Below are 12,816 nucleotides of genomic sequence, written 5' to 3'. Positions count from 1 at the left end.
GAAAGCGCCAAATTTACATTGCACCCATAAGCAGGCAATTATGTAAGGAACACATGATAAGCATTACAAGGATATGAAAATGAAAAGGATGTAGTTTTGCATGACAAAGAGTTTCACTATCCCGAATGTGGTGTTTTCCTTTTTGTAAAGAAAAAATAAGTACACATCTGCTGCAGTCTCATCGTGTCACGCTAGATAGTATGCCCCTGTGGCGCAAATGCAACTGGCAATTAATTTTATCTGGCTATTTCATGATTGCCTTGAAAAGTCAGAGCAACTCAAAGTAACTGTGGAATATTCCTGACTCTGGTCCACTAATTCTTATTCAATTGCTCTTTGGTGAATATCTTCCTTCACGGTGTACATGCAAACACTGGGGCAGTGAGGTAGGATGTTCCCACCACAAATTTCACTCTTTTGCTCATGGCTGTATTTCCACCAAAGTTCCCTCCACAACTTACTTTTCTTCAGTGACATGCTTTGAGCCACTTCCACAGCTTGGAACAGTTTCCCTCTCCCTGTGTTCCCGACGTCCTTATGCCCCCCAAGCCCCACCCCAAGGGCACAAACCAAAGCCTATAGATCTCCACATCTTGCAGCAGTTCAAGGGGCAATAATGTTTTCCTTTGAGAGAACTACAAAAGAATATGATAATACTTGATTACTACTGACTAGGCCTTAAAACCTACATCTGAGGGTTAGAAAAGTGCTCAGAACTGTTTTAGGACTAATGGAACAGCAAAATGGTTTCCTTTGACCAAACACATTTTGTTATCTAATGAGAGCCATAAATGTTTCCAATGGCTAAGTTAGCTTTGAAATACGCAGTGAGACACACGAAGGCGCAGCTTTTTTCTCAAGAAGCTGAAAGGTAGATTGCTCAAGACGTTTAAAGCTAAACACTTCAATGTACTCTAGGAAACAAACCTTCCCAGGTAAAGGGAGACAAACATTTTGCCTTAAAAGTTCTTTTCTATCTCAGATTTCTATGAGGATCAGTTAGGTTCAGGCAAATTAAAGCCTTAACATGCAGTCCGAGGGGCCACCTTTGTTCTGTTGAAAACGTCTGAAGAGGGCAAAGAAAAAATGCCATATTAATGCAGATTTGATGCAACACAAAACTGGATCTTCAGTAATGCAGTGTTTTGAAGATTTTATTTTTAAAGTTTTTTTAATAAAACACAGACGAGCATGTCAAATGCAATTAGATTTCAAAATATTTTTTTCTTTTTGAAAGCTTATTTTACCATCTAACATAAGTAGCTGTCATGCAGCCTGAGCTGCTATCCCACAGTACATCTTGTTAGCAGTGATGTCATGACAGAAATGTTACAACACTGCATTCTAATCACCTTGCACACTGGTATGAATTTAAAATTTTCTGCTGAAAGGATAAATTTTTTTTAAAAGAAAAAATTAGCTTTTATCTTGGATTCTCACAGAGATTTTTAAGAGCGGCATGACAGTTTTGAAAGCCAAGCAATGCAAGACTACCATTCGAATTGATACAAATGAATGGGAAACGTATTGAACATCTTACCTGTAAAATCCTGGAGGTGCTTGTTGAACTAAGAAGTTTTTCTCCAGGCTCTGCAACACATCATTAAGCATTCTGACTCGGATGGGCGCTCTCTCCTTGGGATCATTAGCTGGACGCATCTCATCTGACTGGAACAATTCTGCACTGTCCCTCAGACTGGAAGCCAGTGCCAATAACTGATGAGTATCTAACTGGTCACCTAATAATGGAGAAAAGTACATGCAGACAAACAATTGAGAGGCAATTATTTATGACTCTTGTCTAAAAATAACAAATCCTTTTGAACAAAAAGGCAATATTGTCGTCTTTATCAGGGCCCAAGCCATGCCTGGTAGAATTACACCAGGGATCAATATGGCCCATACGTTATTTCAAGTTTATTGTGTTTTTGCACAGTACAAACTTGTGATCTCTTGAGACTTCACAAACCAAAGAGAGTTAGACCTGGATAACAGTTGAGTGGAAACTCTCCAAAGAAATCTCAGAGTTCACCAGAAAGTAGTAGTTTACTATCAGTAACTGGAGCTTTTCCCCCCCGAGACAGTACTTTTGGATGCCAGTTCTCGTGAAGGGGAAGGAATGGGAGCTTATGCTTAGATATCACAGTGATAACAGCTTCTCTTCATAAAAGCTTAATGCAGAGCTTACCTGAATTCTGTCTAGCACCCTACAATGCTACGAATGCAGAGAGTGTGTAAGGGGTGTACTTGGTAGCCGTGTTGGTCTGAGACAAAAAGACATACAAAAACTAGAACTCTTGGTTCCAAAATGATACCTTTTATTAGACCAACTGGAAAATGGCAAGAAAATTGTCCTTTTCTGCAAAAAAAACGTGTAAGGGGTATAAGGGGTGATCATAGGTACTGACTGAGTATGAATTCATTTCCATGGCTTTAAGCCAAATGAACACAACTTAAATGGACATTGGGCGTATGTACATGTGCATTTGGTGTGAGTAAATTACTTGCTAGTAAATGGTGCAGGCAAGCATCTACATGTGCAGGGAAGCAGGAGCAGATTCACTGCCAATCTGCTCCTGCTTCCTGGGGCCCTGTAATGGGCCCCTGCCAGCACTGGGGGGAGCTCCAGGCTCTGGCTGCAGATGCCACCAGTTGGCAGCCCTCTTCAAAAGCCAGCCCTGCTTGCTGCTCTCTGGCCAGCCACTTCCCTGGCCAGGAGAAGTATGCCTAGCGCAGGAACAGTATGCAGCAGTGCTCTCCTCCCTGCCTTTGCCTCCCCGTACTATGGCGGATCCAGCCTCTGATCATGGCAGCGACAACAAACACCCCTGGCTGGCTGCCATGCTAGCCCTGCTGGCCTGCCATGCTGACCACTGGCTGGCCCACAGCAGTCTCACCCCTTCCAGCTCTGCCACATGCAGCAACTGCCTGCCTGCTTGCTGCAAGCTGTCCCAAGGCTCTCGCCATGCACCTGCCACCTTGACCCCGCCCACCTGGGTGGACCCCAGCAGGGACACCAGTGACAGACTCCAAGATGCCACCGCCAGGGCCACTGTTGCCCTCCTGGATCTCCAGCCCTGCCACCTCTGGGCCTGCCAGGCCAGCCAGAACTGGTGGTGGCATGTGGTCCAGCATACTTGGGATGATGAGCAGTGGCTGGAGGCCTTCTGCATGACACATGCCACCTTTTGGGTCCTCTTGGAGCACCTGGAGCAGAAGGACACCGGCATGTGGCTGCCCCTGCCCATGGACACATGCCTGGTCCTCAGCCTGGTCAAGCTGTTCATGCCCACCAGCTTGCAATATGTCAGCAACCTGTTTAGTGTGGGCACGGTCACCACCAGGGAGGCTGTCCTGGAGGTTTGTGGCATCCTCCAGGATGTGATGAGGGCCAACGTGCTCTGCAAGCACAATGCCTTGGCAGTGGTAGCAGGGTTCAGTGCTCTGGGATTCCCCCAGTGCGTCAGGGCCCTCTATAGGACTCGCATCCCTGTCACCTGCCCGCTGCACAGAGGCTGTCCCTACTACAGCCAGAGGGGCTTTCACTCTGTGGTGCTCCAAGCCACTGTGGACCACCGCGGGGCCTTCATGCACGTGAGTGCTGGCTGGGCAGGCAGTGCTGACAATGCCTGTGTCTTCTGGAACTCTGGCCTGCCAGGTCTGGTAGAGAGTGGGCATTTTGCACTGAGGCTGCTAGACCTGCAGTTGGGCACTATGGTGGTCCCACTGCTCCTCATCAGAGACCCTTCCTACCTGCTCCTGCCCTAACTCACGTGGCCTACATCAGCCACCTGGATGCCTACGAGGCCCACTTCAACTGCTGCCTGGGCCAGACCTGCACCTTTAGCCACCTCAAGAGCTGCTGGGCACACCCTTGCCACCTTCCTTGACTTTGACAACCTCACCTGGGTCATCATTGCAGCCTGTGTGATGCATAACATCTGCGAGCCCGAGGGGGAGTTCTTCTGTGAGGCCTGGGCAGAGGTGTGGCGCATAGAGGACACCTAGCAGTAGGAGCATCACCTGCAGCAGCACCAGTGCCCCCCCACACACACACACACTGAGGCCCCAAGAGAAATGTGCACCCTCCAGAAGGGGCCAGGGCACTTGGTACAGGAAGCACTGGCTGAGCACCTCCTCCAGCACTTCCACCTCTAACCCACCTGCACCTCCACCCATGGATCCCACTCCACCCCTCCTGTCCATCCCCCAGCACCATGCTCACTGCAGATATGTCTCACAAGAACAAGTTTTTACTCCCCTCACATCAAACAATGTCCCCAACACAAACAGAGCCCCCCTCGTTCCCCAACAGAGTCCTTCCACAACACACCCCACCCACCAACACCAAAACACCTTCTTCCCAGTGAAAACTTTGTTCAATGTCCTTTATCTGCCGTCCCAGGGTGGGGAGCCATGGGGTGGGGACACCTAAGGGACAGAGCACAGGGACAGGTGGCCAACACACCTGCCTCTGGCTGCTCCCAATGAGTGCAGTGGGTGGTGAGGCTCACCCAGGTGCAAAGGCAGCTGGTGCTCCCACAGCACAGGTGGCTAACCCTCCAACAGCCAGTGTCCAGGCCCAGCAGGGTCAGCGTGTGGTCCCGACCCTGCTGCAGGCAGCTCTGGCTCTGTGCCCACAAGGAAGCAGAGCCATAACTTGGGTAGGGCAAATCAGGATGACTGCCCCAGGCCCTGCACTTTGGGGGGCCCCATGGAGCTGGGCAGAGCAGCCATGGACCCTCCTACAGGGCCTACCTGGAGCTGGTGGCTCTTCCCCATGCTACATAAGAAGCATCTGGCTACCCATCAGCCCCTCCTCACACTGAGCGTTAAAGGGCCCTGCACAGGCTGATTTGCCCTGGGTCCTGCATCCCGCTAGGGTTGACTTTGAGGGTGGGGCTGGGAGGCACCAGACCTGTGGATGGGGCCAGGCCAGAGGCTCCTGGCTGCTGGAGGTGGTGCAGGACCTCCTCCCAGGCCCCACTGGAGGCCTGCTGCTGGATGGTGGGTGGTTTTCATAGATATCATAGACATTAGGGCTGGAAGGGACCTCGGAAGATCATCGAGTCCAGCCCCCCGCCCAAAGGGCAGGAAGTCAGCTGGGGTCATAGGATTGCCAGGGTACAGGCAGGGCTAGGGTCAGGGGCCAGGCAGCAAGCAGCATGAAGGTAACCATCAGGGCCAGAAGAGTGTCCAGCAACCAGCAGTCATTGTCTGTGGCTTACACTACCTGGTCCAGGATGGCATTCTATTCCTGCAGGGCATCCACCCACTTGCATTCCAGGACCAGGAGCTGTGCCCAGAACTCCCAGTCCTATGCTTCCTCGTAGTGGGTGACATCCTCCATCCGCCACCTATCCTGGCGGGCTACATCCTCCGCCCACCACCTGTCCTGATAGGCCAGGTCCTCCACCTGCCAGGCCCAAACATCCCCTAGCTGGTCCTCTGACAACATGACCAGGTGGTCCAGGAGGAGGGTCCTCTCCCACGTCCTCCTATAGCAGATCTAGTGCATCTGGCTGTGAGCAGTGGTAGCACTGAGGCTGCATTCTGGATGCCAAGGGTGGCCTCTCCACGGTCTGCAGGTGCAGACCCTGTAGAGCCATGAGACAGAAGCTGTTTGTGTGAGTTCGCAACATTTCAGAGATAAGAAGTTCTGTACCAGGGGCTGTGCTCTGCTAGGCCTCAGATCAGGGGTCAGGCATGCACAGGTGACCAGGGACCATGGTAAGTTGTCCTGGCAGGCCTGCGCCCAGGCAGTTGCTTGCTGAGCCCTGCATCCCTGCTTGTTCCCCTGGGGCTGGCAGGTCGCTGAGTGCCAGCTGCAGGCAGCCTGCCCACCCTAACCCCTTCCCAGGGTGGAACAGGCCAAGCACCTGGCAGTTCCTGCTACTGTGGCTCCAGACCCTGCTCCCCCCACCCCACATCTCCTCCTGCAGGCTAACCACTCTCTGCTATACTACCACCCAGCCCATGGCATCCAGGCTTGGGAGGCATGGGGCTCCCAGGTGACTGGGATGAGCAGCTGCCTGTGGTCCCATTGTCCCAGCAGGAGACCTCTCTGGGGAAGTGCCCTAAGGCCAGACTTCTCTAAACCACCACTTCTCCCCAAGTGTTCCCCCGCTGTGCGTGCCCTGGACGGTGCAAAAGGAGCTGTTTGTGTGGACCAAGAAGTACCTGACCCACTATGCCCTGCTGCTGCTGATGGCCATGGTGCCCTGGGCACACCTGCGCACCTGGTACAGGACCCTGAGCTATGACAGCACAGGGAAAAAGCCGTGCCACTTCCTGGAGGACTACTCATGGCTGAGCTACATGTCCCTGCCCACCACAGCTGAAGAAGATATTGCCACCAACATTGGCACATTCCTTGGTGTTTGAAAGGCCCATGTCCACCTAGCTTCAGGGGCATGGGCTAATCACAGTTTGGCACTCTCTCCCACCTCCCTGTGTGCTGTGGAGGAGGAACTGGGGATAGGGAAGTGCAGGCAGGCTGTGGGGGTAGGGCAGGGCCCAGAGCTGGGGCCAAGGCCAGGGGCAGGAAGAGCCTTCCCCACAGAGTGGGGCTTGCCATGTGGTCAGAACTGGGGTTGCTGGTGGCCTTGGATGTTCACAGCTGTCAGCGATGGTATGTGGTTCCAGGCAGTGTCTTCAGATGGTAGGGCACAGCAGGTAGGCACCTGGCCAGGGTCCACCCCCAGGGAGAAGCTTGTGCTGCTGGTGGCTGGTAGTGTCATGGCTGGCCACACCTCATCGCAAGAGCTGGGGCTGTGGATCTGGTGTGACAGGCTCTGGCCAGGGCTCCCCGAGCTGCTGGCAGGTGGGGAAGGGATGCAGCCACAGAGCTTGGTGGGACGGACTGCTGGATGCCCAAAGGGCTCTCTCTCGGTGATATGTAACTGGAGGTGCCAAGCTGGGGTGAGAGCTCTAGCAGGCTGCCTGTACTTCTATAGCAAGTGTGGTTGTAGCCTGGGTCTCAGGGCATGAATATGTCTGTTATTTGCTGCATAAAGGGCATGGACTTCTGAGCACTCCCCAAACAACAATTGTGGTCAGTGATGGAAACTCACTGTGCCCACTAGGCCTTGATTTTTATGCAGCACTGCTACACCAACTGGTCATGCCCATGCTCCCACATCCAGGCTGACAATCCCTCATAGACGTAGGCATTGGAGCACCTGCCCCACTTGAATGGGCACTGCACCAGCACCTCGCCCCACAGTGCCACAAAGTCGCCGGTCTCTTCCTCTGACAGTTGGGGCCCTTGATGGTGGGCACAGGTGTGGGCACTGCTACGAATGAGGAGGACACCATTGTGGGTCATGCTCTGGCTCTCTAGGCCCCTGTGTGGCTGTCCCTGTGCTGCTGGCCTGGACAGCTGCCTGCAGTGCCCAATGCACGGGCCTGGCATGGGACTGGCAGCTGCGTGGCAGAGGCAATGCCCAGCAGCACCTGCAAGTTCAGTGGTGGGCTGTGGGCAGGTGAAGCCTGCCCCGGCAGCCAGAAGCTGCCTGCAGCTGAGCCTGCAGGGTTGGAAGGCTTAGCTAGAGCCTGCAGCAGCTTGGAGCCTGCAGGCCTGGATGGCACAGGCCTGGCAACCACCTGGCAGTGCAGTGCCAGGCAGCAGTGCTGGGGTACAGGCAGACTAGGGTAGCTGGGCTGTGGCCTGCCCAGGGGATACAGGAACCTGGAGTGGCCTCAGGCTCCCTAGTGGTGTGCCCCAGGGCTCTGAGTGCCAGCAGGCTTTTAAGGGCCTGAGGCAGGGGCTGCCATAGAGGCAGCACAGCCCTGGGGCAGGAGAGGCTTCCAGCCTAGAGCCCTGGGCCTCCCTCTAGTGGCAGGGCTGACCTGGGAGCAAACTTGCTCTAGGGTTGCATCTACATGTGCATGACTGCACAATAAGTAATTGTGCAAAAATGTCCTACCTGTACTTGCAGGCAGCAAATTTACTCGGTATCAGGGGTTTTTACTGCACAGTAAGCATGCACATGTGTAGACATGCGCACTTACTGCTCAGTAAAGTAAGTACTGTGCAATTAAGCATCTCATGCACACATGCCCATTTAAACGTTAACTCTGCTGAACTGGTGTTTATCGGACTGTATCCTATTCCCACCTGTGGTGCTGGGAAAGGGTCTGTCCTTTTTTCCCAGTGCTTGCAAAGATTCCATTAAGATTAACAGAATTTATACATGCACATGTGGCAGAAAATGGACTTCTCTTCAGATCCTAATGCCAAAAGCAACTTGAAAGACAACAGAAATACCTCTGCAAGGTTCTTATAAGGACATGGTCAACTTACCCTATCAATGACAGGGAAAGAGAACAGTAAGTGAGATAAGCCTCAAACTTTTACATTCAGATTTGATCCAGGGCTTTAGAAGTTTACCTATCAGTAGCTTAAAATGCACTCTTCAAATACATCAGAACCTAAGATTATTTCTCCTGGGCGTGCGAAGAATAGATGTCTTCAAGCAGCAAGTTAAACATATAGCAGCCTTTCCTGGTCAGCAAACATAAGCAAATATCACAACCAATTAGTTAATAATGCCACAGAAACTTTCTTCCCGTGACATGCACCAGTGATATTAGAAGGGAAGTGTGTGTAAACATGATGGAAATGCTAGAGAGTAAAGCTGCAGAATTCAGAAACCTCCCTGGACTTCCTTTCTCCCCCTGGCTCTGAAAAAGGTACTTACTATTGGATGTAGCTCACCAAGAAAATTATAGATCTCACACACCCTCCTCAGAGCCTTTTGACTGCTGCACCCTGGAGTAATCTAAAATGCAACATTCTGTGGAGATAATCAGATTTGCTGATATATCAAGATGGATTTCAACAAAGGAAGACTTTAGGGATCAAAGAAAAGTGAGAGAGGGCAGGTTAGGTTTGGTTTAGGATAAGATTTTTTAGAAGTTGGTGAAAGAGAGCTCTCCATTTCCCAATAAAGATAGCTGATAGACACTAAGCTTGAAATACAGCCCTTGAAATATAGTCTGAGCTTACTACTATGTAACTCAAAGACTTATTACATTAGGTTGACATTTCAGGAAAATATGCATTGAAGTTATATTATATAGGCAAAATCAAATATTTTTGTAAAAAATATCTATTATCAAAGCTCATCTTCAACTGATGTTGGATCCCACCACTACTGCATACAAAGTTGCAGATTTTAGCTCACGTATTAGTTTTTGGCTTTTCCTAAATTTCAGCTACATTTCATAAGGCTCAGAGCACATCTGACTATTAATCGTCCTAAAAAAAAACAACTGACAGTGTAATCTCTCTATAAACTGTGCCAATTAGTGGAAGAAATGCAATCATCTAATGTCAGAATTGCAAAGTAACAGAAGTCTAATATTTATGCCAATATGTTTTTCATAAAATCTTTTACTTTACTCGGTACCCTTGTCTTTCTGCTAATAAACATCAGCAGCCAGCCAGAACTTATTGCTGTGAAAATGAAAAAGGAAAGGAAATATATGCTTTGACCTAGATTTCCATGATAGTGTCTCCTGCTGTTTTGAATGTAAAAGATGTCTGACAATTTGGGACATGCGGTTTCAAGTGACTTCTTAAATGAGCTTCACAGAATTGGCGTGTCATTCCTGTTTCCACAAATCCCATAAAAGTGTTTTCATTTTATTCTTAGATTATAACATTCAGTATGTTTTTTTAATGCAAAAATCTAACCAGATACCAACAAACTAACTTAAGGTTTAGCACTGACAGTAGGCTTAAATAACCTCACAATCTCATTATGGTCCAGTGAGAATATTTAAGAAATAAAAACCATTCCCTACAAAATACACCTGATGGTTTTGAACCACTGACTGAGGGAAGGGATGAAATAAAAAGTAAATTTGTGGTTAAAACAATTTTGAAAAATTCTGAGGTAGGCAGTGGGTGCAAATGCTAAAGGCTAACTTGTGACATACATAGACAACCTATTGGAAGTTCTCCTCTTTTCGTATCAATACTGGTCCAGCCAATCTATCTTCACATCTCTTGCTGGAGTGCACAAAAGAAGCAGTGAAAACACAAGGGGAGTAGGAATTTTGAGAGTTGTCTTGTGCACAGGCCTGTATTTTATGTTGTCAAAGGTAACCAAAGTCCAAAGCAGATTGTTACATAAGATTATGAAGAGCAGACTGAATTAGTCCAAACAAAAAAGGTCTGACACCATTCAAAGACTGTGTCGAGATAACAACTGATAAAGAAAGAAGAATGGGATTAGAAATACAGAGACCAAAAATAGCAACTTCGGCTGCTTTTCACTGCAATACTGCTGGCCTCCACTGTCTTGATTCTCAGGATTTTTCTGAGCAGACCAAGCAGAGACAGGGAACAAAACATTTCACTTTAACTGGCATTAGCTAAACTCTGAACATACCTGGGAATGTGAGACTTGGGCTCCTGGTCTTGCATCCACCCCTATATGTCGCTTTCTTTCCCTTCTTTATGGCTAGGGACAGACATTCAAAAAGCCGGAGCCTGAATTGATTCAACTTTTGCAAGTTAATCTAACCTGCCTAGGTTGAACTGGTTTGTAACAGCACAGACGTTCCTTATGGACTGAGGAAATGTGGGTACACGCTTGCAATTGCTCAGGCCAGTAGCCAGGGGATGCTAGAGTGTGCCTTCGGCTGCAGGAAAGCTATGCTGAGGGGGCATGGCCAGCCCGGGCGTAGCCTGGCCTGAACTGGCCGGAAAGGGGTTTAATTCCCCCCTCCCTGTCCCACCAGCACAGACCCAAGCCAGGTCTGCGGGGCACTCCCCCTTCACTGCTGCAGCGGTGGGTTGGCATGGCCCCCGAGGCAGAGGAGGCAGGGAGTGGGGTAGGATCGGTAGGACAGGGATGTGGGGAATTAAACCCTTCTCTGGCCAGTCCCCCACCCTTGCCTGTCCCTGCTTGGCTGGGGAGCAGAGGGATGGGGCCAGCCCTGCTGCGCTGGAGCAGAGCCCAGACAAGAGTGCATGCCGGGATGCTGGGGGACTCTGGCTTAAGTTAAACCAGGAAGGGGTCTGGGACAGGCATTACACTAACTGGTTTGAGCTCAATCAGTTAAGTCTGATACTACACTTAACCAGGTTTACCTCAAACTGATTTTGGCCATTTTGAAACCGGTTTATGTGCACTGAATGTCTGTTGTGTTACAGGTTTAAACCAGTTTCTGATCACTTAAACCGGTTTGTGTGTAATGTCTGTCCCTAGTCTATTTTTCCTCTTTTCTACTTTTCATCTCTTGCTTTCTGTCTAAATGAAAGTCTGGTTTGGATGACCAAGAATATGTATAATATTGCTGTGATCTTGTGACCAAAGAAGAAGCCAGACAAGACAATAATGCACTGCAGAAGCTCAGTGTTGGTAGGAGTTTGCCTGGTTAGCAGCTGCGTGCTGTGCCTATAGTTCTCCATTAAGGAGACTGAAAATAGTAAGAACTAGAGACAAAAGCTGTATTTTCTATTTTTGCTTTTCCTGCTTTCCCCTTTTTGTGTATTTGCCTTATTTTCTCTTCAAGAAAAGGTCATTAGATTCTAGACTATCTTTTTTTTTCAAAAAAGGACAGTTATCACCGTCTAAAATGTTTTCTTCCTGTAAACACTGCACAGTTATAGACAAATGGAATAAGGGAACACTATTGAGACAAACACTGTCATATATACATTGTTACATTGTAATATATACATTGTTAATACTTCAAATATTCTTCTCTTCTCCCTGAATATTTAATAAAAGTTAAATAAGTTTTCATGATGACTCTTGCCATAGCATGAAGGGGACTGAGTTTTCTGGATGCAAACCTCTGGTCTACATTTAACTGTTTAGCTTTGTACAATGCTGCTCTTTGACCCTCTGGGTCCCTTTATTCCACTCACGATAACAGACCAAGCCCTACCCATACAAGCAAAGGTACGACAATTATCTAATGCTGCTAGAAGATACAGAGTGATACACTGCAACTATTATCTCTGCCTTAGGACGCCTTTTAATATTCCATGTACAATTATTGCATTATGCATAGGGACCTATCCAATTCATGGCAGAAACTGGCTACTTAGCAGCTCCCTTAATCTTGCAGGTTCCCCCACATGACCTCCCCCTCTCCCCCAGCTGATTGGCAGAGAAGCCCTGCTGCTCATTCCTGATTGGCAGGAAGGCAAAAACTGTAGTTTTAAATATGGTACCATTTTTGCCTCATGGCCAGTCAGCACCAAAGAACAGGGCCACTGGGACCCCTCAGCCAATCAGCAATGTGGGGGGGGACGACACTGCAGGGGAGCCTACAAAATTAAGGAGCTGCTGTGCAGCACACCTCCATCATGAATTTGGTAGGTTCTTAATTCTGCATACATGGTTATGGCAGTTTTGGTGATAAGGAAAGTTCAAAACTTTCTCCATTAGAAATTCTTTTTTTTTGTTAGTTTTACCAGCAGTGTTTCATAGACGAAACAACATGCATTATTTAAAATTGTCACTCTAAACAGAAAATAAATGGTTATGAATCCCAACAGTGAGCTCAGGCTTAAGGGACAAGTACATCCTTCTGCCTTTGGAAACAAGGCTATGTAGACCAGTCTTTCAAATACAAAACTAGGAAAATGCCAGTACTGTTTTTTCTCTGTAAATATGACATTGTCCTCTAATTCATTACATTTTGATAGGTAGTCATTAAATCATCCACTAAAACTGCATTCATTTTATAAAGCTAGCAAATAGTCTCTTTCTTTAATAGTCTTTTACAAGGCTCTAAGTATTTATGGATACTGTGAGCAAAAGGAACTAAGGACATTCTTTTAAGGGTACA

General features: G+C 48.5%; 1 protein-coding gene across 4 annotated transcripts in view; it reads right to left on the bottom strand.

The window, feature by feature from the left end:
• The window catches only part of NAALADL2 (N-acetylated alpha-linked acidic dipeptidase like 2), a 1,094,482-nt gene that overhangs the window by 47,910 nt on the left and 1,033,756 nt on the right, over window positions 1-12,816 (bottom strand). For all 4 annotated transcript variants that reach the window (XM_059731159.1, XM_059731157.1, XM_059731158.1 and 1 more), the window contains one exon: window positions 1,541-1,739. In XM_059731159.1, the coding sequence (XP_059587142.1) occupies window positions 1,541-1,739 (199 nt within the window). The remainder of the gene's footprint in view (window positions 1-1,540; window positions 1,740-12,816) is intronic.

Source organism: Alligator mississippiensis, chromosome 7 (assembly GCF_030867095.1).
Source record: "Alligator mississippiensis isolate rAllMis1 chromosome 7, rAllMis1, whole genome shotgun sequence".
NCBI classification, from domain to species: domain Eukaryota; kingdom Metazoa; phylum Chordata; order Crocodylia; family Alligatoridae; genus Alligator; species Alligator mississippiensis.
The sequence above is the reverse complement of the archived record's forward strand: the minus strand, read 5'-3'. Positions and strand labels throughout refer to the sequence as shown.